Here is a 27,865-nt window from a genome sequence, read left to right on the forward strand (position 1 = left end):
CAAAAAGGTTGGGAAGCAGCGGGCACCCCCACGGCCCAAGAGGCACAGTGTGACAGCAACTTCTGCTGCTGGGAGTCACGCACAGCTCGTGCTCAGTCACCCACAGCAGTGACATATGTCATACAACGAGCAGCAGCACTCATCTGGAATGATTCCAGCTCGTGTCTCTACATTTGTGTAAGCATTCCTGTACCATACTGACCTCTCCTTCCCCGTGCAAGAAAATGGGATTTTAACCTTCCCTTCCAACACTGCCATGCCCTCCCCAAGAGCAACACTGACTTCATCTGACAGGGACAGTACTTAACAGTGCTGCTGCAAAGTGTAAGGATGGCAGGGCTCAGCTTTGCCTGGGAACTCCCATGCGGCACCTCCCCATCTATTGGCCTTGTGCTCTGCTGCGGGGAGGCCAGCGAAGGGCAGCGCACAAATCTTGCTGCTTCCCAAGGACAAGGACTACCAGTGCCAGTACAGTCTGAATTGTCACTAGTTTTGTAAACAAAGTCCTCTTCAAATGCCAACCTGTGCTAGCCACAACCGTGTTTAAAAAAGGAAACCATAACAAAAGCCCAGTGTGGCATTGCGGTGATTGAAGGCCAATTTGCAGAGCCAGAGTAATTTGAAGAGCCTTGTTTATTTAACTGGAACATTTGGGTGTGTGAAAGCCAGCGGGCACAGCCTGCCCCATTTACAGCAGTGGGCAAAGGCAGAGGTAGCAGTGCTGAAGCGCTTACCAGGTCATACGCTGCCAGGACCTTTTTCTGCACATCGGGCACGGTCCCCAGAGGCTCCAGGTAAGGAAAGGTGTCCTTCATGCAGAGGGTCACCGAGGGCGCGTTGTCGCTGCTCACAAGGCGTGAGGACAGGGTCAGGATGCACTGCTTGAGGCTGGCGATGGGCGGCAGCCCACACAGCTCCTTCACCGACACCATGGCGTTCTGGGCAAGGGACACAAACACTTCAGCACGTATGGCCACTCACCATTCAGCCCCCCCCTGCCTGCCATTACCTTGACAGCCCTTTCTTCTTCTCCCTCTGATGGGAGGCAGTGCTATCCCGCTGTTCAGCATCCCCAGGCCCTCCGTGGACCACGGGAGTCCATCTCACACAGGAATTCCCTGCCAGCTCCATTCTCTGTCCTGAAGCCAGCTCCAGCTTTCTTCCAGGCTCAGGCATCCCAACTGCCAGCTCTTCAGCTACTTTGCATTGCAAATCCAGCCCTAACAGGGACACATTCTGGTCTCCAGTATACTCAACCATCAGCTTAAAATACTATTTCTCTTCCTAACTGCTTAGACTCCAATCGCTTTTGATGCTGTAATCACTTTGTTCTCCCATCATTATCATCCTCCAGCAAGAACAAGTTTGACAGACGTTATATTTCCCATGGGAAAGGCAAGCAGGAAAAACTCACTTCGTTTTCAGCCTTACATTATCACATCATAAAGAAATGCACACACTCCTTCGCCTTCATAGGTCACATGTAAGAAAATCAATACCAGACATACAGGTCAAACAAAACTAACATGCCAGGATTTATTTATCAGGTCAGAGGATATACAGCTGACATGCACCCATCATTCAGCTTCTTGAATTGTACAAGGAGTGACCAAGATGCACAGAACCCAAGATATTATAACAACCCATACCTTGCAAATGTTCCTCCCACAACTTGCTGAAAAAAGCCCCAATAATCAGACAATGCCTGGCTAAGTTTTTCTCATTAATTAAATATGACAGCATGCAGTTAAACCCAAAATCGTGTCTTTACACAGCATTCCCCAGAACATGATCTTTTACTGAACTTTTGCTTGGAAGGCACAGTAATGCTGTTTCTGAGTCAAATTCGGAGAATTTCCATTTGTATAGTTCATATATAGTGCCTGACCTAGACAGAAGGTGGAGTCAGCAGTTCAAACTAGTTACTTTCAAGGCCTGAAGGAAAGGAAAGGCTGGGAAGAGTTTCCCATTCTTAAAAATATGCTGAGACAATTCCTTTGAGAGTGGTTTAAAGCTTATGTCATTTTGTAAACTTTTCCAGCTGTCAACATTTCATTTGATTTAGACTCCATCCAGAAGAGTGGGGTCAATGAAGTGCTACATGTTTTTCTCCTGTTTTCAAAAGAAAAAAATTAACTGCTTCTATATCTTTACCAAGGAGATAGCTACAGCTGATTCCAGCCATTTATTACAGAAAAGTCATTATTTAATGCAACTGTTTTGTTTCTAGGCAGTGCCTGAGGCTCAGAACTGAGTTGTCCTTTAATCAACCCCCAGCCGTTCCCACCACAGAAGAGAGCATTGGGGACATTTTTGTTTGGCTTTGCTGCCACTTCAAATCCTGCCAACCGCCAAGGTCTAACCCAAGCACTTGTGACGGTGCTGTGCACCTGGACCCTGATGCTGCTGGCCACAGCAGGCTCTGCTGCATGCAGCAGCATGGACCGAGTGCCAGGGGACCCTCTGAGCCAAGACAGGGCACTGGTGTCTCTGCCAGCCCTCAATCAGACAAGACAAAACAGCTATTCAGCTGGGAGGAAGCTGCAATCCAAGTGGCATTCACTGACTGTGTTGAACATCTGCAGCCCTGGGGCAAACAGTGGCAACACACACTCAGGAAAACATGCTGCTCTTTGCACAGTGGGTTTCTTTGGTGTACACAAGACCTTAATGACACATTCACTAACTGCTTCTTATATTTCACTAAAGAAAATTAAGAGCATAACTCTCACTCAATTAGCAAAACAAAAGCTTGTTGATGTTTTTTAGAACCAGCGAGGAAATATAGTATTTGGGACCAGACGCAGGGGACACAAATGTTCCCTCAATTCTGCTTTCTCAGGAAAAAAAAAATCGACCAGTAAAACATGTTTGGAGAGGGCACACTGATTTTTAAAATATTTCTGCCTAATCCTACATTTGCTTGTTAGTTAGCACCTGTAACTATCAGCCTGCCTATGTCCATTTAAAGATTGACAAGAGCTGTGGGTCTGAAGTTTCACCAGCTTCCACCAGCTTCAGCAAGCCTCCCCTAGCAGCAGCTCACACCAGGATTTTCACTTCCACATTCAGGACACACCAACACATACAATGGAAGTCTCATACCTGCATATTTTCTCTCATGTCAGTGGCCTCTCGCAAGGGATGCACTGCCAGCTTAAAGATGTCATCGATAGTCTTGAGACCAGTGTTCCTCAGCATGGTGTACTCCCTTGCTTTCTTCCCTATCCTCACTGAGAGGCTGCGCTTCTGTGCCTTCCCACCTCCACTTCGGTTGGTTATTGCAATGTGAACAAAGAGGGTAACGTGCTCCATGATATCACCAACAAAAGAGCGCAGCGGGATGTGCCTGTATCCGGGCTGTAAGCACTCCAGTGGGATGGTGTACTGTCCTATAAACTCATCCCCAATGTAGTCATCATCCAAAACAACAAAGCGGATCATGGCCAGCTCTGGTAGATTGATCTGGAACTCAAAGCTTTCATCAAAAATAGGGTTATCACTGTTCTGCTGCACAGTTTTAGTTCTTTGTTCGGTGCAGTCTGCAGGAATCCCATGTATTTCTATGCAGACATATGGGTCTATGACATCCCCTTTTGCACATGCACCCTTGGGCTTTGGAAAATTCTGACCACTGATAATTTTGACATGTAGGACCTGCGGGGAGACCCCAGGAACAATACCCTTGGTATTTGCGCTGAAGTAAGACACTTCGTCACGCATCACTGAAGGCCTGAGAACATACCCGCATCCCCCGTTCTGTAAAAACCAACCAGTGTGTAGGTCCATCATGGGCCCTGGGGTCTGGTAGTTCATTGCCACTATCTGGCAACCACAGTTCCAAAAATCTTGAGGATTTAAGTTACTGGAGTCTATCCTCATAGCACTCGGGTACACCCTGGATAGAAACTTTTTGTTGTAGTTAACAAAATCTTCAGGGTATTCATTTGCAATCCGACTGGCTTCTGCCTCACTGAAGGAGCACATTTCCCAATAATTTTGAGATTTTATGGATGTCTCAAAGTCTTTGTACCGGATAGATTTGCATAGGGACACCAAGTCAGATAACTCCTTGCAGAGCCAGATCATCTTTGGTTCCCTTGAGAAGTCCTCTGACAGTCTTCGGGATATTTCAGCCTCTTCATCTTCATCTGTGACCTCTCCTTCTAATACATCCTGGTCGCAGGGCAGTTTCTTCCCCTTCACAATGATCTTCATTTTCAGTTTCTCAGGTGATGGGAGGTAGGCTTCTGAGGATAAAGGTGTCTCTGTGTACAGTTTGTTTCCAAAGATTCTTTTCATGTGTTGCACCACCACCTTCTGCTGCTGTACAGAGCAGTGGTTCCCCAAGCATAGAATAAGAGGGTATTCTGAGGCAAAGAAGGCCAATTTGTTTATTACTTCGATGACATTTCGAAAGGGAAGTGGCGATGTCATGTTGTTGCGGTTACAAATAATGGGTTCATTATCTGGGCCATCACAGACATCCAGTTCAATACTCCGGCAGCTCATCTTTAAAGCCCTGACATAACCATTGATATCAGCTGGCCCTCTGAGCTGGTCTTCTATTAGATATGTATTGTGGGATGCATTGATGTAGTAATGTGACAAAGGCTGTGTCATGTCTTGGACAATTTTTTTGTGCTCTGGGTCAAAAATATCACATTCTGAGGACAATAAGTATTGGGTAAATCCATCGATTGCAAGAAAACCTTTCAACCGCCCTTCTTCAGAAAGCTCATACCTGCGTATAATATCTAGACACATTTCTTCTGTTATGTGGGTTACTCCTTGCTCAGCCTCTAAGAACAGCATGAGGTCATTGGCATCCAGGTACTCTTTGTTTTTGGATATCTGCACAAGTAAGAAATACACTTCAGGTCTTGTGCAAAGTTCACTGAACGCTTCACAAAACTCCTCTTTGGTTACTCGTGTTGTCAGTTTCTCTTTGCTCTTCTGAATTTCCTTAAATTTTAATCTAATCTTTGATTCCTTTAAGGTGGGGTTAAGCTTCTTTATTAGCTCCACAGCTGTATCTTCTAACATTATGCCATTGCCATCGACATCTGCTGCTTCAAATACAGCTTTTAACCAGGCAAACCGTGGGGTATTATGGCTGTTTTCCACCAAGTCCAGGGGTTGTTTGCTACGAGAAACTAAGTACCTTAATCCTGATACCCAAATATTTGCCACATCAGCTGAATTGGCAACCAAGTCAAGGGACTCATAGTTCTCTCCATGAATTACCGACAGTGCACAGTCCTCAGAAATCTGATCTGCAAGCCCATTATTCCTGAATGTCTCTGTGTTCTTCCCTAGTCTGATTTCTTTTATGGCAGAAATATCAAGCTTGGCTTTGTCCAGATCCTTCTTGGAAGGCTCCCAGCGAAGAGCCTGCAGGTCAGGATCCAGAGTAAAAAAACGGTTATAAATCCGGGAATTTGGACGAACTTTCTTCAATTCACACCCAGCCTGCATAAAGCTGATACAGTCGCTGGCACTGCTTATTTTCTTCTCTGATGGCATGCTGCTGAAGGACACTGTTTTCTTTCTTCCACATTTTTGGTTTGAAGGATCCTGTGGAATAATTACAGAAAAAAAAAAAAAAATGAGAATGTTTTCTTTGGCCATTCCACAAGTGCATAAATAATAGAAAAGGTACGTTTATGTAAAGATAATTAATGTTCTTCTGAACCTCAAAACACAACATTTTATTCCTTCCTGTGAGTCAGTTCCCTACTGAGCTATAAAATATACTGAGCTATAAAGTGACTTGATTGACTGTGGCATTAGAGATAGCAAGTTTTCATAAGTGATATTTGCAGCTATTTAACTGTCTTCCAGATCTCAGCAACTGGCTACAGCTGTGAAGAGGCAGTATCCAGTTGTGTACGTTATGTCCAGTTTCAAAGTAGATATATCACACTGTTGTTTGGAAAACTAGTTATTCTGGTCATTTCTGTGTACAACAACTACAAAGCACTGCAGGAAAATGGACAGCCAGACAAGAAATCCAAAGCCTTTCTCTTTAGGATATATATTCTAACTCCTCTTGAGAAAATACACAGACAGACATTTGACTGTTTTTTCAGTATCAACTACTTCTTGTAAACCCTGCCCACAAAGCTGTCTGTAATGTTAGTGCAGCAACTAAACTTGAACCTTTCCCTGCATATTATCAGTTCAAAACATCTCACAATAATTACAACGTATAAATCATTCTTTTCTCTGCATGATTTCCATCTACCCCATTAGTATGTAAACTATACAACAGCTACCAAAAATATTTTTAAAACATCACTTAAGACTGCAATTAATTGTGAAAGACTTGTTAAAATTTTTTTCCCCTCCTATTTCCCTGACCACTAGAAATACTTCCTTAGTTCTCTGCCTTCTGTTGTTGAAGGGACCTCAGCTGCCTTGGGGCTCCTTTTCCTCCTGGAAAAGGAGCCCCAAGGCAAGGAAATGTTGATGCTGGGACTAAGCACTCAGCCCTCGACCCTGCTGCCTCAGGCCCAGACATCAGACTGCACCAGGCACCAGGCACCAGCTTCCCAACAGCCCCTGGGGATTTGATTTGAGATGCCAAAACCCCTGACTCCCAAACCCTCCGCAGCCTGGACTTCCTTCCCAACCCCAGTAGCTGGTTCCTCTCAGCTGCAGCTTACCTGCTGTGTCATTCAATCTGCTCAGGCAATATTCCTCTGCAAATCCTATGAATAAGCCCTGCTCTAGCAGAGCCCTCCATCCACCCATCTCTGTCCTTTGATGCTCTGCACCATCTGAGCAGGATCCTGTGTAGCTCCCCAAGCCACAGAGCACCAGTTTTGGTGCTCATAAGAATCTCTCCATTCTTCATTTGCATGTCTGTATAGACACTTTCAGCAGATTAGTCAGTATGAATGTTTCTACAAAATTGCTGTTGTCATTCACTCACTTCATTCAATAACATCCAAAATATTTCCAAACCCCCAGGCCTCTAACTACTGAATTTAAAGGCATGGGAACAAAATTAAGACCTCTAAACTTCTTATGACAAAGATTTCTCATTAAACTAGTACAGAGACTTCTACTGACAAGAACAATTACTCTTGCCATTTATTTAGTACTTATTATGAGAATGGGTCTCCAAAGAAACAGGAAGAAAGTCAACGAAGCAAGTGCCTCAGGTCAGCTACTTTTTAAATTACAGTTTTATGCTAAAATATTATGTTCCTGCATTAACATACTTTTAAGACAGAGCTTTGGTTATGAACATCTTCAGGCAGTAGATGCTAATGAATACAAACAAATGTAGCAGATTATTACACGGGTTTTAGAAGATCTTCCTCTTTTTTATTTCCTTATGTTTACAGGAGCAGTATTTAGATTTAGGATTGATGACTAATTAGGATTATTTTCCTCATATAGTTAGATGTAGGCCTTGGAATCTGCAGTGAATCATTCCTTGACAGAGATTTCTCAAGGCCAGACCTGGAAATCTCATCAGAGCAGCAGCATCTGATTTATCTACAGGTCTGACATTTTGTCTTAACAAGGGAGGCACAAATGTTATGTAAATACTTTATTTTCTGCAAAAAATAAAAGGCATTTATTTTTAGTTCCAAGATATCCATGTCTTTTGATCAAAGCAAGACAGGGAATTAATCGGCCTTTTTTAGTATTCAGGTGGGAGAAAAAAACCTCCTAATTGACCTCACGGACAAACAACAAAAGTTTCCTTTTAACACTCAGTCTTAACCCTTCAGGGATTTTGGTGGGGATTAGATAATCCTCTGTGTTGTCTTTACCCGCTTTTATTTTTGACTGATATTTCTGGTTTTGTACTTAGTGGTATCTAAAGAAGATCAGAATTATACAACAGCACTTCATGTCAGAGTAGGACTTCCCCGTATCTTTTAATCAATTGAACAGAATTCAAGCCTAACCCACTGATTAATTGCCTACAATTAACAAGATTGAATTATTATTGACACTCATGGGATACTAACAATGTCCTCCATCTGATGTCTAATACACACAAACCCCACAAAACTGCCATTGCTAACTGAGCTTACTACTGCATCGGCTGTTCCCCTCTTGGTCTCTCCAGACTAGGAGCATACTCAGTCTTTCAAAGTAAGAGCTGTTACTTTAGATATAATGTGAAAGTTTTCATTCATAATTATCACAAAGTTAACTATTCCAGTCTTGCAGAAAGTCTAAAGGTGTTTCTCTACGTTCCAATGCTGTTTTCTGAGACAGACAGCCCCAGAACTCGCCTTTGCATTACCACACTCCTAATGCTTGAACAAGCAACTCTGGATCCTGACACCACGGCTTAGCCAGGCCACACACCTCCAGATCCCCAGCGACCACCCTGAGGAGCACAGGAGTGTTTTCTTCAGGAAGTGTCCTCCCACCACTGAGCCCCAGTCACATCAATGCCTGGAGAGGACAATTTCTATACCCTGTACCTCCCCACTGGTCTTATGTTTGTTCAACTGAGACTCCAGACTTTGTGTTCTAACTTTAGTGTAGCTATTGCTTTCTCTACCTTAATCCAATTTCAACAGATTGGTCTTCTAAAACAAGACATCCAGCCAAGAATACTGTGCTGCAGTGTCTCCAGTGGCTAAACTGCTGTTCCATTTTACTGGATTCTAAGAACAGGAATAAGTACAGTCACCTAGCAAACTAAAAGCTGCCAACATCTTACATGGATAGATAAGAAACCTGCTCTCTTGTGCTACCTGCCAAGAACATTCCCACTGCAAGTTATCAAAAAACCTCTCCTCAGTGTTCACCCATGCAAGAGCACTTGTTCCTCTTCATTAACCAAAGCAATCAGAAAGCACAATTAGATGCAGCCCTGAATCTTGGAACTGGGGAAGTCTATTTTTCTCCAAGATGCTAAGGTCATCAAAATTGAACTTGCCTAGATAACAGGACAATAACTGGCCTAGGACTGCCCTTTACCCTCAGTCACTTGCACTGATGGAACTGAATTTATTGTGACAGTGAAAGATGAAAAAGAAAGGATATTTGTTTAAAAATATCTACATCAATGTGAAAATGAGGACTTAACTCATAGATTTTCCACTCTAAGATCTTTCCTACCAGGGACAATCAAGCTCTTTACAAAGCAATCTTGGTAGAAACAAACACAATCAGTTTGCATGTGATGTGCAAGTACAGAAAGGAAATCCCCACTTACATGGGAAACCTTGTGCTTTCAAGGCAAGACACTTTTCTAAGTGACTCAAAACTAGGGTTTCCTTCAGTTCTTGGTTATCCACTATAAGATGATTTAATAGGATTACTCCATCCTGCTCCTGAGCCTGCGTAGTATCAATTATATAAAATACCTCAAGACCTCAAACACAAGATCACATCAAAATGCTCTTAGATTTCAGAGTATGCACCGCTGCTCTGAAATCATTAAGGACCAAGGAGATGTATCTGTGTGCTGGCCTGACTGCATCCTAACATTTTCTAAATGTTTCCAAAGGTAGGATTCAGAACACCAGTCTAAGCACACTCCCAAAATAGGAGAACTCTCCTGTGTTACACATTATCCTCTTCAGAGGAACTGGATACATAAACAGTAGGATCACTAAGCCATCAGCAGTTGTGGGAAAACTCCACCCCTTTCACCCCGACCTTTGACTGCTCAAACTTCTGTTGTTTAAATCAAAGAGCTAACAGAAATAAATAAGTGGGATTAAAAAAAAATGAGTAAACATGCTCTCCACCTCATCCCACCCTCTTTGTCAAAACTATAGGACACAAATTGTCCATCTAATGTTAGGAACCAGGACAGTAATAAGAACTAGATAGCAAACCTGCACACAAAGGTCAAGCTCATGAATTATTATTTGTCTGAAATTAAGCAACCTGAAGGCTCTCTAAAGCCTTCTGCTAAAGAGGGTTCTGCTAAAGAGGATAAGAAAGGCAAAAACCATCACCTACCCAAAGACACCAAAACCCCTTAAAGACCTGCAGGGCTCCTGTGAAAGGACATGAAATTCAGTAAAAATCCTGAGAGATAAACTCTTAAAATGTGATAAAGAGCTATTTCCCAAAAACAAAACCAATTTACATTTTCACCAGTTTGATTCTAATCTTTGACATTTCTCTTGAACCTAGCACTAAGAAATCAGTAATAGACAGCTTAGTCTGTCCTCACAAATAGACTATAATATAATAAACAATCCTAAAAGCTATCTGCTCTGGAAACTCCAGATGATCCAGTTAACTGGCCAACTGATTACTTGATTTTCTGTTTCTCTTAGAAGAAACTAATTAACTCTACAGGATAATCTTGAGGGGGATACTTTTATATATTTCAGTTATACAAAGGCAGAACTCCAGTCCCTGAAAATCTTAAGGCGTTACTGTATTTGTGGCTTTACTTGTGGCGGAAAATGTACCTTTAAACAGAAAGTCAGTGAGTCACTAATGGCACTCAAAGCACTGTGTAGCAGGTGGGCAAATGCCAAAGTAATTTTTCTATAACGAAGTAAGCCAGAGCAGAGAAGATTTATATAAACCATCCAAAAAAGTCAAAGCCTGGGCCAGGTCTGCAACTGGATCTCATACACCTGTGAGGCTCAGATAATTTGATCAGATGTAGATCAAAGCTTGAACCCACAGTACCAGCATATAATTAGAACAGGTAGCAATGATCACTGGAAGCCAGTATTCATCAGTATTTAGCACACAAACCTTTCTTCTGTAAATCTCAGCCATGTTCTGACCATCCTCAGAGAGTATCCTTGGACTGCCCATTCTGCAGATTTTATCAACTCTTCTCACAGCCCCTGCTATCACACCAAATTAAGGTGCTAAACTCCCTCTAATCTTTTTTGGCAAGGCCTGTAGGATCTAAGTACCAGGTACATACCCACTGTAACTACTCACATGTCAACAAAGAAAAGGTTGCTGCTCAGAATTCATCCAGGTTGACAACTCATGGCACAAAGCAGCTATCTTTGCACAGGGGCTGAACAGTCAAAACACCTTATCCCTGGTGCAGGCAGCTATAGGAATGCTGTCAGTCACACCTGGGCTAACACACAGCTCAGAGCATGGCAAGAGCAGATGTTACCGATGTGAGATCGACCTTGGTAGCCTCTTCAAAGCAAAATTCCTACAAATTCAGGGATTTGTGCACATGGGGAACAAAGACCAGATCCAAAATAACACGTGCTGTTAAAAGCTGAGCTACACACGTAATGGAACAAACAGAAAACTTAAGGCTGACCAAAAATACAACATGGACACATACATGAGAAACAGCTTCAGAACACAATGTCCAACAATTCTCCAAATACCAAAACAGTCCCACTGACATGTCTGCAAAGCCAGCGAGCTGTCACTAACCAGCAACTTAACTCAAGCACAATCTCCACAAAGAAGTCTCAGTACTATCATAATTCATATAGAGCAAGGACTAAGGGAGCTCAGACAGAAAAGTCTCCTCGGGAACAGTGAGTAATATCTGTATTTACAGCAGGCTTTCCTCAGCTCCCCAGGATTACCAGGACATTTGGTATAGGCACTGGGCTCTCACCAAGACCTATAATAATAACTATGGTCAGCTTCTCATGAAAAAAGTCACCCTGCAAAATGGGTACAGCAAGGGCAGGAAAACTGAGTGAAGACAATAGTGTCCACTGGAGAAGCTCAAGAGGAGACAAGACTATAATGGCTGGTCTGATTTCCTCTTTTGCTCTATTACTAAAAAACACTTTCAAGTACTGTTGTGTAAGACCAGAAGGAGATATTAAAAAAAAAAATGCCTGGAGCAGATATTCAGGAAAAATACCTGATCCAAAATGACTTGCTATTTAAGAAATCCTTCATTGTGTACTTGCTTTTTTCCTTTTCTTTTTAAATGACTAGCACTACCAAATTCATTCCATTTTATCTTAAAGAAGATTTACCTTTGCTGTTTAAATGACAAATTAGAGCAAAAGAAAAAACCAGCAGCACTCCATCTGGAAATGCTTTTTGGAAATGAAAAGCACACAATGCAAGAAGGGTTTCTTTTCTGGCATGATACCATACTGAAGTTACTACTTTTCCCTTCCTTTTCATAAGTAGGGCCACAAAGCCAAGGTTGAAAAACTTCCAAGAGCACAAGAACATGAGAGACTATAATGAGGCTACCACTTTCCAGGGCTTTCTGCCATTGTTGTTGAAGTTTCATCCAGCTGGGTTCCAGGAGTGCAAGTAGCTATCCTTTTATGCATTAAGCAACATCTACAGTGAGATACAGATTCCTGTATTACACTTCAATACATACACACAATGCCTCCACATAAGCTTACAGAAGAAATCACCTGATGACGGTTTTTCATGGATACTGTCCATTCTCCCTGAAGAAAAAGCTCCTCCACTAAGGACACCCAAAGTGCCAGATCTACTTCCAACTGGAAGGAGGCTTATGTTTTGTAAGGGACTGACCCAGCTCATTGGATGAAATGTCTCTAACCACTGCTACTCCCAAATATTCTGTTATTTTCAAGTGCTTGGGCTGCTTACAGGCCCTGATCCTTCTTAGTCTGCAAGGGCACCTTGGACATGGTTTGAACTCACCATCCTGCAGGAAATATAAAGCTGAGAAAGACAGAAAGACACTTTCTGTCTTCAGGCAGAAGTAATAGCAGCAAGGTCTGGAGAAAGGGGATCTCAGCTGCAGCACTCCCAGAAGAACTCCACTGTACAAATCCTCATTCAAAGGAGGTAATAGAACCTCCTTTGAAGACATCTCAGACAAAAGTTAAGAGAAGAAGAGAATGTCAGTAGCAACTCAGGAGGAAAAGCCAAGTAAGTTTAGAAAGACCTGGCTAAGGAAAAACATGCCCAAGTGGTACTCCCTTTCATTACACCTCTAAATACTTGATTGGCACTGCATCTATGAGTGGGTAATTTTCACTGTCAAAATAATGGAAAAGCTGAAAAAAGATTTGATTAAGAATAAAAAGATGATTAGCATTACCTATTTCCAACATTATGGAAAACAGAGCTTGTCAGACTAACCTGATATCTATGCTTTTATGATATTAAAGGTTTGGTTGATACACATTAAGTCATTGTAATAGACTCTAATGTATTATGGTTTCTGCAATGTATTTGACTTGGTAGTGAATGACATTCTGATTAAGAAGATACAGCAATAAACTCAGAAGACATTAAATTGATCAAATACAAGATAAATGGTAATTTTCAAATGCAACAGTAAATGTGAAACACTTATCATGAAGAAATGCTTCAGAAGGGATCCTGCAGGGACCCATTTTTTAGCCCAGTGCTATTAGCATTTTTAGAGTAACCTGGAAAAAAGCATAAAATCAATACACATGCAGTCTGAAGATGATATAAAGCCAAGTTTCAACAGTGATGAATAACAAAATGTGAGTCAGCAGTCAAAAGACTGCTTGACAGACAATACATAAAAAAATAAGTATCTTCCAAGAAGGAGCAAAATACAAGGTCATAATTCTAAAAACAGAAGGGCCAGTCCTTATTTAGAGGACACTGATGCAGGAGAATAATTTTGGATAAAAAAAGTCAACAAAATAGAATAGAAAGATCACACACAAGACAGTAGACTTGGTTGTATAAATACAGTATCTAGTCATGATAGAAAAGTTCTAATATTGTTGTATTTGTCCATCATGTGATGCTCTCAGTTTAGAAATTACCTTTAAAATTGGAAAGTTCACAAGTGCCACAAGAAGCAGAAAGATTTTGGAAAACATATTCAAGTAAGGGATTACAGATTCTTTTCGTTTAATACACATATTACCTGTATTGATGATTATTATATTAGTATTAATAAAAATGTGCATGAATATAAGGAGAAAATTTAACTGACACTCCATGCCCTAATTAAGGGATATCTGGGTACTTTTATTCAGAATGTAATGCTAGCAATCAAGTAGTTTAATTAAACCCTTAATCAATGTACTTTAAGAAGTCCATCAAATTACATTTACTTACAGATCCCCTATAAACTCAAAATGTGGAGTAATGTTGTCACAGATTTTAGATCACAGAATATTCTGAGGTAGAAGGAATCCACAAGAATCATTGATTATGAAGATGATTATATAAAGATTATGTGAAGATCAGTACTATTGAGTGATACATTCTTTTAAATCCTGGAAATCGACACATTCAAAATCAAGCCAAGACTCTAAACAAGAAAAGCAAAACTGACAATGGTCACAATCTCCCAGGGATGGCTGGAGAGTCTTCATCACTTTTTCATCAGCACCTGATTCCTTTCAAAAGGATTTCCCATAGATCAAATATGTTTTCATTTAAGCCCTATTTAATGGAGAGCAGACCAGACTACAGTGCTATTTTTTTTTTTTTTTTGGCCTGATTATTTAGGTATTAACCAAAAATGAAATTCCGTGTTTTACCAAGAGAAAATGGTTGAATGGGACTGTGCCTTCTGGTCTGGTATCACAGCACTGGAGATTACCAAGCACTGGGGGCCCAAAATAGGGTAACCAATTTAATTTCATTCTGAATCTTACAGCAGTCCTCCAGGAATAAAATGCGTAATCCAATAAGCCACACAAATCTCAATAGGCTAATCACATTATTTTAAACCCTTTTTAATCAACTTAAATTATTTCTTCATTAATCACATTTACGCCTATTCAGATCAGCCCCTATACCTAAGGTCAGCAATTAAGTTACAAAAATCAATAAAATTAGGTAATGAAACTAGCTTAATGGGCTTTTTTTAAAAAATTACAATTGTCAGTCATAATTGAATTGTTAAATAGGTTGAGATAAAATACATAAAGCTGAATATGATGTATAAGGGCAGTGTTTTATCTGACCTATAACACACTTGGGGACGAAATTATGCCTCGTGCTATGTAAAGGCCCTCATTTTCTTCGAGACAGAAAAGTAACTTTCAGCATACCCAACAAAGACATCAGCTCCTGCAAGGAAATTGTGTACCAGCTGAGGAGAGCGCCCTTGAGGTGCAGGAGTCTGTAGGGCTGGTGTGCACTGTCCTGGGGGCACAGGAGCGCATGGGATACGTCCCTGGGCAGCTCACCCTGTGCGTGGGGGTGCCATCCACCCCCCTGCACACACAGAACCCTCCCAATCCACCCCCCTGCACACACAGAACCCTCCCAATCCACCCCCCTGCACACACAGAACCCTCCCAATCCACCCCCCTGCACACATGGTCCTGTCCCGTTTGTGATTTATTAACCCTCATGCTGACACCTGACAAGCTCCATCACAAAGTAAAGATTAGGGAAAGCTTTCTGATTGCTCCTCTACAATATGGGCACCGAAATGTGGCTGTACTTAACCACAAGCTCAAACACTCATCAAGTATTTTTTTTTACTTTTATTTTTATTTTACTCCCATCTACAGTTTTTAGCTTTGCAATTATGGGCACGGTGCATACCACTCATCACCCTTCAGCACCCTCGGGCTGAAAAGCAAGGTTTACACATAAATCATGCCTGCTGGTATCACAGCAGTTTCAAGCTATGAAATGTGCTCCTACACTGCTAGAGGAGTTGGCAGGGCTGAAAACAACATACAAGTGAAACAATTATTTCAGTGGTGCACTTAGCAACGGTATGACAAATTAAGCATCTCCCTTACAAGCAAAACACAGATTTCTCCATTAATAGAAATGAAAGAAGGATTCAAGAAACAGCTGTGGTAGCCTCATTAAATCTTATTATGTGATTCTCATAAGTAGGCATATTCCAGATTTTTACCAATACAGACACAGAATGTTTTCATTACTCATCAAAATAAGCAGTAAATTAGGCAGGTTATAAGCACCTTGATAAGCTGCAAACTGCAGCATCATAAACATCCAATTTATTTAAAGAATAATTGATTTGCTATGGAGATATGCTACAATTTTTTATTGTATTCCTTCAAAATTATCTACCTTCAAGGGCAAAACCCTCCTATTTCCCAGAGCCCATATCTTAGTGAGATAAAACCGCAGTTGCTCATTTGGTTTTGGTTTTGTTTTTTTTAACAAATAAAGGAATGAAATTATAATGTTATTTTATCCTAGTCATATATTTATACTTGTTAAATAATCATAAATATTTTATCTTAGACTTAAACTATGTGCATGCCTGAGTATTATAATCCCTTGGGTTTTATACATGAATTTTTACAGTTTAAGTGTATCACCAACCTGGTGTAATTGCCTCCTCCAGTTAATATTTAATTTTATGAATTAGTGGTTATACGGGTTTTAGAAAAAAATTGAACTCTAACCACTGTATAACTACACTTCAACCACAACATAACTTAGCACTTATGTGGAGAAAGTAACACCTCAAATCTCCAATAGTTTTGTACACTTGCAACATTTTGAAAATGTTGAGCAAAAGGAAAAATGTTGGATTTGCAGCCAGAGGACTGGGAACTTCCTGGCTTCTAGTTCAGCTCAGAAGCTCAGGAAGACCCTGAGGAAACACTGTGTGCTCTGTGTTTTCTCGTGGTTTCCACAAGACTCAAAAATGTTTCCGACACACAAATCCCAGCACCTTCGGAGGAAAGGCAGCTTCTGCCAGGGTCTTCACCCATCCCCTCACCTGGGGGAACACATGACAGAAAAAGGGGTGTCTAGCAGTGGGGGCAGGAGCAGATGGGCCAGGGGTTTGGGGAAGCTTTTTGTTTTAAGAGGTCCAAGTTTGTTATTTGCCTTCTGGTGGCCAGAAAGCCACAAGCACTGCTAAACCACAAGCTTCCCTTATCTTGCACAGTTGTCATTAACACCAACACTCTCCCCAGAGCAATTCAAGAAGGTACTAAAGGACACTTAAACACTGGCCACTGTTAGTTTTGCATGCGTGAACAAGTGGTAGCAGAAGAATGACATTAGTGAGCACTGGGAACCACTTTTGCATGGACAAAAATCAGCTCAGAACTCACAGTTCATTCAATCGGCCCTTTAAAACAGATTATGCTTTGCAACAACTGTGTGATTCAGTTGTTGCTCATTTTAAGCTTTAATCTTACAAACACTTACACACATTCAGTCCCCACGGTCACACTGTTCATTTGGTAATATTGTATTTAGATTAAAATAAGAGTAACTGTGCATTTGTTCATCCAACAGCTCCTCAAGTCCTTTTTAAACCGCAGTGGCCTAGCTTTTTGAGACTTTTAAAGGTAATCCCTCCCACCAGGGAAACAGATTCTAAATTTGTGTTTTTTACATAAACAGTAAAAAGACAGTGAATGAGAAAGTACAGTGAAAAGACAAATGTTGAGAAAAAGCCAGTTTCTTCTTAAAATATCAACTCCTTCCCTTCTTCTTTCTTGTTATTTTTCATCAATTCCTTTAGTTGGATGTACGAGCAATGAATGCTCCCAAACACGTATACTTTCCCCTTTATTCACCTTGAAGAAACATTCTCTATTCAGCTGCAGGATTTGCTAACTCCTGGAAAGAAGAGGCCAGAAGTAAGCAAGAAAGCACCCTGGTGGAAACCAGCAGTAGTAAGTGCCCTGGACACAGGGGAGCACACCAATTCTCAGGCTGGACTGCTCCAAACTCAGCATTCCTGGGAGAGACCAGTGCCTGAGCTCCATTTTTACAAATGACACTAGTTTTTCCTAGCTGGTTGCCTCAGGAAATTTTTTTTTTTTTTAAGTGTCTGTCTTTAAATGGAAGACTAAAAATTCAAAAATTATAGAAATCACTTGCTTTGCTTGTCATCTTTCCATTTCAAAGCCCTTGATGAAATTTCTCATCTTAACCCTAAAGCAAAGACTTATGCAATGAAGGAACACATATTTTATATCTGTTTAATTATAATAATGAAGACTTTGGTAACGCATTTAGAAGAACTACAGTCTAATCACGACTGTAACCAGAGAACTGCTTTGTTATACCCAGGAGAATTTGTCTGTCTTAATTAAGACTCCTCTCTCAGACACAGAACATAGATGCTCTTTCATCTGAACTACCTTATGTAACTGCAGAACAGCTCTACTCACTGCATACAATATGCATTGTTTGCAGTGCAGTTTCTAACACTATCATCATGTTTCCTAAAGCAAAAATATAGAAAAGATAGAAAACAGTCTAGACAATGTCCCTGGATATGGTAAATGGTATACACATGCTTCTGTCTTGTAGTTCAGTGGCAGAGGCTGCAGTAAAATATAAATGTCCTAATGCTCCCATTGATCCCAATCACACTGAATTCCCTTAGTTCACACAAGGCAACTGTTGTTTACCTAGCTCAATTTAATGAATGCAGAATCTAGCCCACAGGAGCAGTGTATGAGATTTGTGGAAGTCCCATTCTTAACTATACCATATTTTCTGGATATAATATTTTAAGGCATGTTTGGAGTCAGGAGAAAAGTACAAAAACATTGTAATAGTACCAGATATTTTACATAAAGATTAACAAAAATTAGATCTCTTTAGAACTATCATAGACACTAAACTCCGTACCTTATTAATTTCAATGGGTTTCGTCTCTGTTGTTTTCTCACTTCAAATCAATATTGAAGCTTATTAAAAATATGTTCCTCCTTATGCCTATACATAAGCCAAATAATTTCTTGTTTTTCCCATAGTGTGTTTCCGTCTGGGATCATTAGTAACTACAAGAAAAATAATCAACTCTTTGCATGCAGTAAAGTGGCAAACGTGGTTTTTAACTATGTACTCTGGGAAGTAATACATTTCAAACCCATTTTCCATAGACAATTAAAAATTACACATTACCCACCATTGAGTTCCTCAGCTACTAGGTAAGTCGAGGCATATCAGATGCTCTGTAATTGCTAAATTATGCTGTTGATCAAAGCACACTCTTGTAGCTCAGCAAACTGAAATAGCATTACTGCCCTCATGTAAAAGGAATGTTCCACCCTGCAACCATTTGCTGGTATTTTAAAACTCAAACACTGATTTCAGAGCTCCAAGTGAAATGTGGTAATTCAACAAGCACTGCCCTGTGCACCACCACACCAAGACAGAGATTTTGGTTGTAAAGTTGGCATAACCCAACCTCAATCTGTGGTTCCTTCCTAACTCTCACAGAAAAACATTTTCTCCTATCAGTAAGAACATGCCCCAGAATAAACTCAGGTGCACTTAGACTGGGAAAGGGTATGAAACTATGAGAACTGCACTATCCAGAAATCACTCACAATACTAAATTACAAAGGACAAATTTTGAATGGGTCTGAATATGTCCTTTGATTTCAGGGTCAACATGGTTATCAGAAGCCAGAGAAGTGATGTAACTAAACCTGTGAAGAACTGAAGGGCAGAACACTTTTAGAGTATTAAAACTGAGCATTAAACTGAGTGGAGCTGTTACCTTCCACAGTTTAGAGTTTACTTTTGGTGACACACTCATTATGGATACCTTTATGTGAAGCTTGGAGCTTCCTCCTTCTCTGCTGCCTGAAAATACAGGGCTTGGAGTGGAATTCTGAAATCCAATAGGCAAATACACAAGATTGCCTAAGAAGCAGGTTTTCCTTGCATCCTGTTTCTGAAAAACTCAAGTACAGATGTCCATTATATCATACACAGAGTCAGAGGCACTTAGAACCACTGAAGCTACAGATCTGACTCCAGAGTGATATTCACATTAAGCACAAGTTCCATTACTTTGTTTTGCATGAAGTACAGATCTGATGATACATCTCCAGCTCTTGCTGAGTCAACGAAGCATTTAAAGACAGATCTACTGTATTCAGTGAAACTTAAGAGATTATTTCAGTGCTTTGCTGCTCTCTGAGGCATCCACAATCACGCAGGAAACAGAAGGCAGACATGCTGTGAATGCTGCTGACATGTTGTAATTCCGAGCCACAAAACCACCCCTCTGTTCTCAGAGACTGTTTGAGCTCTGTATCAAACCTACATGTTTTGTGAATCATATCTTCATGGTACGAATGTAGCAGCATGCAGCAGAAATAAGTCAAACAGTTGTCTTGGTAAAATAAAATGTTTCTTTTCAGAAAAGACACCACATATCATTCCCAAGTGTTTTTTCAACATGATTGCTTGGAATATCTTCCAGAAAAAAAGACAGACTACACACCTGAAAAACAACCTTTTTTATTTCTGACCATAAAGATAATCTGAGGGCAGGCAGAACACATGGACTTGAAGCCTCTTAACCCAAACCATACCCCTTTCACTATGAGTTCCCCAGTAATTAAGGTATAATAAATGGCTCAGTTTGGATAATACCATATGCCTGTTTCTTAAAGGTTTCAATTGCGATTGTTTTCCCTTCTTGTATTTGGGAGCTCTTACTCGCATAATACCAGAAAACATACACAGAAGTGTCCCACTACCTCTGCCAATTCCTTTTTAAAGACTTTTACAGTGATGACATAAAAAAATGTTTGTTTCAGCAGACCTTGTGCAGAGCTGCTTCCGCACAAACCCAAAACCAGGTTCCAAAGCAGTCCATATGCACAGCCTCACCACAAAAATTATGTGCTGCCCATAGCTTAATCAGAATTTTCAGAGGCAGAAAATGTCTCTTAAGTTGATCAGATGCAGGTGTTTATTCTACTGGGAAAAATGGGACTTAAGGCCTGGAAAATCATCTTGTGTTTTCTATTTAAGCCTTTGCAAAGAGACAATGTTTGGCAAATAGACGCATTTTAAATACATACCCTGGACGTGTTTATACTCCCTTTGTGACCAACACAAGGAGTTGAGAGTAAAGGTGTGCTAAATCCTGTGGTTTGATACAGGACACATGGGCATGAGCACAGAGGCACGCAAGCACCAGTGTGCAGCTGTGTAAGAACATATCACACACTGACACACAACTAAGACAGAGCCATGATGGAATTCCATCACCAACACCTTTCCACATGCAACCTGCATAATAATAAAAAAAAAACTGGTATGTTTTGAGGCATTGCAAGAGCAAACATTTTCTCCACACAAATCTCTCCTTGAAGCCTAGAGGGCAATAATGTCTTGCAGGGATGATTACGCAGCATCCAGAAGGAGATAGAGAAGCAGAAAAAGAAAAGAACTCCATCAGAGAGAAACCGGGAAAACCAGCACAAAGCTTCTCTCTCTATAATTACCTTGGTAGAATAATAGCAGAATTATACAAAAAAAGAGCAACTAGAGCCCCTTCCAGCAAACATTGCTACTGCCTGGATTAATCAGAGCTGTTCCTGAAACTGATACATAAATTGACATTTGTTGAGTCTGCACGTATACCAATTCAATCTCATTTTTCATACCAAATTATGTTGGATTTTAATTAAAATCTTTTAACTGAAAATTAAAATGTTGGTGGTGATGCACAGATGCTGCTAACCAATTTATCTTTTTCCTAACGCGAATAAAACAAAAAATAAGAAGAAACACCTAAGAGCAAGAGTTTAAAGCAATTGTCTGCTCAGCCAGCAGCAGGGACTGGCACCACTGAATTAAGTTTCAGGGGTCTATTTTCTTTCTAAACTCACCTTTCACTTTCAGTAAGATGCCAGCAGGATCAGGGACTGCCCAGCTGAACTCTATTAGTCAAACAGCAGGAAAACAAAAGCAAATAGCTCCTAAATGCAGTATAGTAGTAATAATACATGACTTAGGAAATGTCAAACAGCTTTCTCATTCATCAAGCCAAAGTAACCCACATAAACACACACAGTGTGTGCTCATCTGCCTCAGCTTCCCTCAGCATTTGGGTGGGACTCAAATGCAGTGGTTGGACACCACCTTCCACTTTTCCAAATATATTTACCAGGGAAGAAGTGATAACAAGGGAGCCATGTATTACAGTACCCATCTTCCAGAGCCACTGCTCTGGAGAAGCCTTACCCCACTTCCTCCCACTGCTAATTGCTTCAAATGAACTAACATGGTTTGGCACACCAGCATTCACCTACCAACAGCTTCCAGGGGGTGCTCCCCAAGGTCCATTTTGGACCTAGTCCGAACTTCAAACTCACAACTATTTTAATCAGACTATTCAATCTATGTGCAAGATCCACAGGATCACTGTCATGAAGTGAGACGTGCAGCTCTTCTCTCCAAAGCTATGGTTTCTGATATTTCCAGAGGTTCATCCGTTTGCTTCAAAGAAATCAAAGTAATAAACTTTGTCCTCCTCAAACTAGTCACCAGCTTCAGCCTGAATTTCTAAATGCACACGTTTTGGGCCCAGTACCATATACAACCAGGCTATACTGATGCTGCTGGTCATTTGCTGAAATGCTTTCTCTGATTCCACAAATAAAGCCCATTCCAACAGTTAATTTCATTTTCTAGCTATGAAATAAATAAGAGAGACAATGAAATGTTGCATATTGCAATGTAGTCTTACAGTGAGTGGGGAGCCCTTAAGGAGAGAGGAAACATAAACAAAAATTAAGGCATGAGTCATAGAGTTCAAGTCAAATAAAAAAGGGGAAAAGACCAGTGAGTGAGAATAGCAATACACAAAGAGAGTGAAAAAATTACAAACAAAGGACAGAAGTAATAAACAGGAGCTCATGTAGAAGTGGCTGTCATGCATTAGCAGCACACTTCAGAAGGGGACAAGATAGAGCTTTTGACACCCCACTCAGTTCAGCTTCCCATCCTCATTAAAAAAGCATCTGAGAAAGAAAACCTTGGTTCTCCTGAGAGCACATTTCCTTCTCAACAAATGTTACTGAGAGTTGCATTATTGACATCAATAAAAGGAGAGTAGTTTAATCACTACAGGTAGTTTTGGGTTGCTGATTTGATGGTGATCTGCCCAAGCTGCTAATGGTTTGAGCTTAATTTTGTGGTAATATGACTGCATTCATCCTTAGCTTACTTGCTGCTGAGGTATCTAACATCACTCTACCTGTCAGGTCCTGGGAACTGAAAATGATTTTTCTACAGTATTGAAACAGCTGAAAAAAGAAAATGGGTAATAATAATGGGCAGCGCCAGCACTGATTTTTGAAGAAAATATGGCAGTTCCACAGAGCTGAATTACATTATATATTTGCACAGGGCAAGTCGTACAGGAAATACTCTTCTCCTTAACGGAGTCTTGCTGCTAAAACATATCAGTCTGGGGAAAAAAAAAAAGAATGGAGGTCAGAATGGGAGAAAAAGCCAGCCCGATCTTTTCATCTGCCTGCAGAGCACCAGCAAACCCCAGACAGCCCTGCCCAGCAAAGACTGGGGATGCAGAAGGCAATCAGCAGTTCTTATCCTTAAGACTAAAGGTCAAACTGCACCAAGTCTGCAGCGGCAGCAGAGGCGTGTGCTTCCGGTGAACGGCCACAGGCAGAGACGCACCAGGGGCAGCCAGAGACACTCAAGTGTGTCACCACTTCACCAGCAGTGGTTCTGCCCGAACTTGTCAGCAAACAAAAGCATTTTGTGCATGACTGTTTCCAAGGCTTGGTTTTCCTCCTGCTCCTTTGCAGACCCGAGGCAGGTTGGCCAGCTGGGTAAGCCCATCAGGCAGCACAGAGGCAGCAAATGCCTGAGACATGGAAGACACTCCACACTCAAGCGTGCACGTGTGACTCACAGCATCCATTTCAATTGCCAAAACTGTTTAATAAACTACTAGTAGACTTGAGGCTTGAAATTTCACAGGGATGTTTAGACTGAGAGCTTATACAGTGACAAACTTCTGGCTTTGAGAAAGGCTGTTAAAACCTATCTTTGGTCGTTTACACATCCTCTCCTAGTGCGAGACCTGCCATCTGCCTACTGTGATTTGCTAGTTACTGTGCCATATCCGTAGCCACCCTGCTGCTAAAACACGCAGGCAAAAACCTCTCTTGGTGTACCCACACACTGCTTTTCGACTGTTGCTCGAGAAGGAACAAGTGGCTTAGGCTTAGAAGCAGAGGGCAGAAGGACTTGGTCATTTGTATCATAAGCACTGCCCTACAGGGAAGCTCTTTCCCTCCAGGAGCACCGAGAAGCAGTACCACCCATAAAGTCCACGCAAGGACTCCCGGTGTGCTGACACACCTCTGCTGCCAGTGCATTGCACTGTCTGACAGCAGCCCCTCCATCACAACTGTACCCACCCCTACAACTCCACCACCTGCTTTCTGAACACTAAACAATGCCAAGAGCTCATAAAATTCTCAGCCCTCCCACAGACCCCTCCACTCGACCTTAGACACAGTCAAATCCTCCCTCCTTGCATCAGTTCATCACCAGCAAGATCAAAATCACTCACATGATTTCGATTCCTGCTCCAATCCAAAAAAGCTGACCTGGGGGACCAGCACATGGAGCAGCAGCAGCTGTGTGTTCAAACAGGGGACTCATCCACCTGGCACAGAGTAAATTCATGTCCCCTGTTCCTTGCTCACCTGCCTGAACCCAAATGCATACAGTGCACTGTTTAAGAGAGAGGTAATTTGAATTAAATAGTAGTCCTAGCACATTCCAGGAGCATTCCTGAAAACCAAGCATTTGGATGAATTTTCTTCAAAAGCCTCTAAACAAACAACCAGCCCTACTGTAACACTGCTGCTTTCCCCTTACCTTAGGAACTGTGGGAGGCTATTTAGCTCATTCCCCTTGCAACATAAAAGCCATTTCTCCAGTCAAGCCTCGACATTATAGATGGTTATTTTTTCCTTTATCATGAGTCCGCTGATAGTCAGTTTCATAGGGAGGCAAAGCACCCCACTGAATGATGAAGGTGGCGGCAGAGAAGCAATCATGCTCACACAAGGGACCTCTCCCAGGGTTTTATGCTGTTTGCAAAGGCCTGACTCCAGTGCCAGGCTGGCTGTACATCACTGTGATTACACTGACTATGTTATTCTGATTTACAGCAGGGACAGAGAGGCAGGAAATTGGCCCAGCAATGTTGTACTAATGTCTACTCTTCTCCAGAAGCTCAGGTCCTCAAAATACAAAAATGTTTAAACCATGCTTTTGATAAGCATGACAAATCATGTAAAATCATTACAATTTTATTAGAGGAAGCATTTTCAAATGCATTGATTAAATTAGGAATAATGACTTGGACTTGAAGTTATAAACCTCTAATCTCATCAGCACTAATGACCTCCTGAAATAAAAGGAAGGAAGTCAGCATCCTCATGGCTGAGACAAAGAATGCACAGCACACGACAACAGCACTTATCAGCCATGCTACAATGGATATAACTGAGAATACAAAGACTGGAGAGCCAAATCACAACCTACATGTTAAAAATAGCTTCAGCTAGCTCAGATTTTAAACCCTGTTTAAAACTACTTAATTCGTGAGCTCCAACCAACATTGAGACACTTACTGTAATCAAAAAACAGCCTATATAAAAGCAAGGTTACTCTGTACATACTCACAATGAAGCATATGGAAAAATATGCAACGTGTTTGACCTATAATTGTCTTCCCAATGCAATGGCTTCTGACATGCATATTCCAAAGTGTAAGTTGCATGCAAATATCCCACACCAAACTGCTGATTCTGAAGGACACGCAGCAAGGAGCTAGTCACAAGATGGCATTCACCTTCCCACTCTTCTCTTACTGAAAGTCCCCCTCTTCCCTGATACTGACACTGATCTCCCTCCAGAGACTACTGAGATGAGAAGGAAAAGGGAGGGTGTAGACTTCCACTGCATGTCGAGACTAAAGATTGATCCAATTGCCCTTTACCTTCCTGGTGCTGACTGGCAAAGAAGAAATACTGTCACTGAACAGGCCTGTATTTTGAGGTGCTATTGTCAAGATTAGGGAGACCTGAGCTTGATAAAGAGCAAGGAAAAACCTAAATATGACAGTGCATTTTCTTACATCTTCCCCTTGGAGGCTGCCAGGATATGTTCTCATTCCTCATGTGATAGACACAATCTCAGGGCCATGTGAAACCTTAACTCAACTCCAAATACCACTCAGCAGAGCAGGTGGAAAGCAAAGCATGGTCCTCACATCCTGCTTCTAGGGCTGCTGCAAAACCTGAGAAGTCTCTTCCCTGAGAAATCTCTCCACACTGAAGGTACTTCCTCCTGGTGGAAACAGCCAGCTAAAACTAAACTGCTCCTTCACTAGTGTGTGCCTAATTGGGGCCTTCTATCCTGAATCCTCCTTTTATCCTCTCCAACAGCAAACATTATAAAGGGTGTTTATCCATTTTCTTTTTTTCCCCTCACATGTTTAGCCATTTCTCTCTCTATGAAAATTGAAAGCAAGAGGAAACAGTGGAATGAATGCATGCTATGTCTGTCAAAATATAATGTATGGAGAGAAAGCAAAGTGGCCTTCCCTAAACTCAACAATTATTAGCTCACATGTCTTCTGAAACACCAGCAAATATAAGAAACTGGTGATGGAAGAAGGATTGATTTAATGATGTTTACACCTCAAAATTTAACCACAAGAACACAGTAATAAATAAAATAAGAAGAATAAAATAGCAACTCATGCAACATTGAGGAAAACCAGCAGAATTATCTGAGTGTTTTTCCTCATTTCCTTCATTTATACAGATTTTAGATTTATACACTTCTTTTTCTTGAAGGACTACATTACAAGATAATGCACAATTACTTCATCTGTTCATTAAACTTCAGCAGCATTGTTTCATCTGTCAGATAAATGGAAAATACTGCTAATACATAGCTGTGCATTAACACTATTTTTGCCTGTCTCACCATGAAGTCAAATCCAAGAAACGAGCCACACCTCAAACAGGGAACAATTTTGTTTAACTTCCCTTCAAGACCCAAAAAACTCATCTTGTCCCTTCTCCCCCCAGTTGAAGTAGCCCACATAGTGAAAAGCTGATACTGAACATCTGGATCTGAATACTGAACTGGATACTGAACTGGATCTGAACCTCTGGGACCTTGCTGCCTACAAACACACTCCTGCTTGGTAGAAAATAAAAATATGCTCTTTTGTGCACCTTTGGCATTTCCAGGAACACAATACAGAAATAATCTCACTTGTGCATCCAGAAACAGAAGGGAATGATTCACCTTGCATACTGTATGCAAATGTGTTCTAAGAGTGCACACAACTAATCACTAGAAGTCGATCACTATGATAAGATTCTTTTCCTTAAACTGAAATTCCAGATTCATGGTATGAGTTTGCTTGCCTTTTTCTTTTACCTTTCCTTTATTAAAGGAATAAACTTTCTATTTTTAGTCTGTCATTAAATATGTAGTGTGTGCAAACACTGATGAGTGTTTCTTTACCAAATTGTTCTGTTCTAACAACAGAGAACAACATCTTTTACTGCATCACACATAGGAAATATTTAGAACAAACAAAAAGAGAACATTGGCTACCCAGGTGCATTAAATATCTGATAGTAAAGTGAAAACAATACATGTGGTAGTGCAGCTGCACAACATTAGGAAAATTGAGTCTGTTCTCCATCTCTCCAACCACTGACTTTCAGCCTTTTTCAGTATTCTTGACTTATCTTTTTTCATTGTAAATAGACTTCATTTTCAAACTCTTCCCATCTTTTTTTCTTCCCTTGAACTCACCTCTGAGAGACTTAATGAGGACAGAAAATTGATCAGCAAGTACATTTTATTCCTTATTTGAAAGCACATAATGTTTCTCTCAAGTCCTCTTCGTAGGGAGATGTGTCTGGAAGTACTTCTCTTCTATAAATATATTAAGAAAGATAAAGGAGAGACACAACAAAACCCAAGGACTTGGTTAGCACAGATGTGCTCTTGAGATACAAAGACTGCAATACCACTTCCAGCTATGCACTGCCAGCCCAGATGGTTTTAGGACTTTCTGAGAGATTTTGCTTACTGAGGTCATGAACCTCCAGTGCCCCAAGCAATTCACCTATGCTGAAACTTGGCTCCTTTTGCACAATGTGAAGCTCAATCCTATTGTGTCTTTTCTTATTACATT

The 27,865-nt window shown here is 41.0% G+C and overlaps 1 protein-coding gene across 2 annotated transcripts in view; it reads right to left on the reverse strand.

Annotated features, from left to right (window-relative positions):
- PLCL1 (phospholipase C like 1 (inactive)) overlaps positions 1 to 27,865 on the reverse strand; it is a 176,216-nt gene that overhangs the window by 32,300 nt on the left and 116,051 nt on the right. Inside the window, exons 1-3 of one of the 2 annotated variants that reach the window (XM_072932407.1) lie at positions 6,669 to 7,145; positions 3,106 to 5,577; positions 735 to 938 (exon numbers count right to left, since the gene is read on the reverse strand). In XM_072932407.1, the coding sequence (XP_072788508.1) occupies positions 735 to 938; positions 3,106 to 5,577; positions 6,669 to 6,680 (2,688 nt within the window). In that variant the 5' untranslated portion in view covers positions 6,681 to 7,145. Of the gene's footprint in view, positions 1 to 734; positions 939 to 3,105; positions 5,578 to 6,668; positions 7,146 to 27,865 lie in introns of those variants that run through there. The other variant, XM_030277771.4, reaches the window with a different exon arrangement.

Source organism: Taeniopygia guttata, chromosome 7, assembly GCF_048771995.1.
Source record: "Taeniopygia guttata chromosome 7, bTaeGut7.mat, whole genome shotgun sequence".
NCBI lineage: Eukaryota > Metazoa > Chordata > Aves > Passeriformes > Estrildidae > Taeniopygia > Taeniopygia guttata.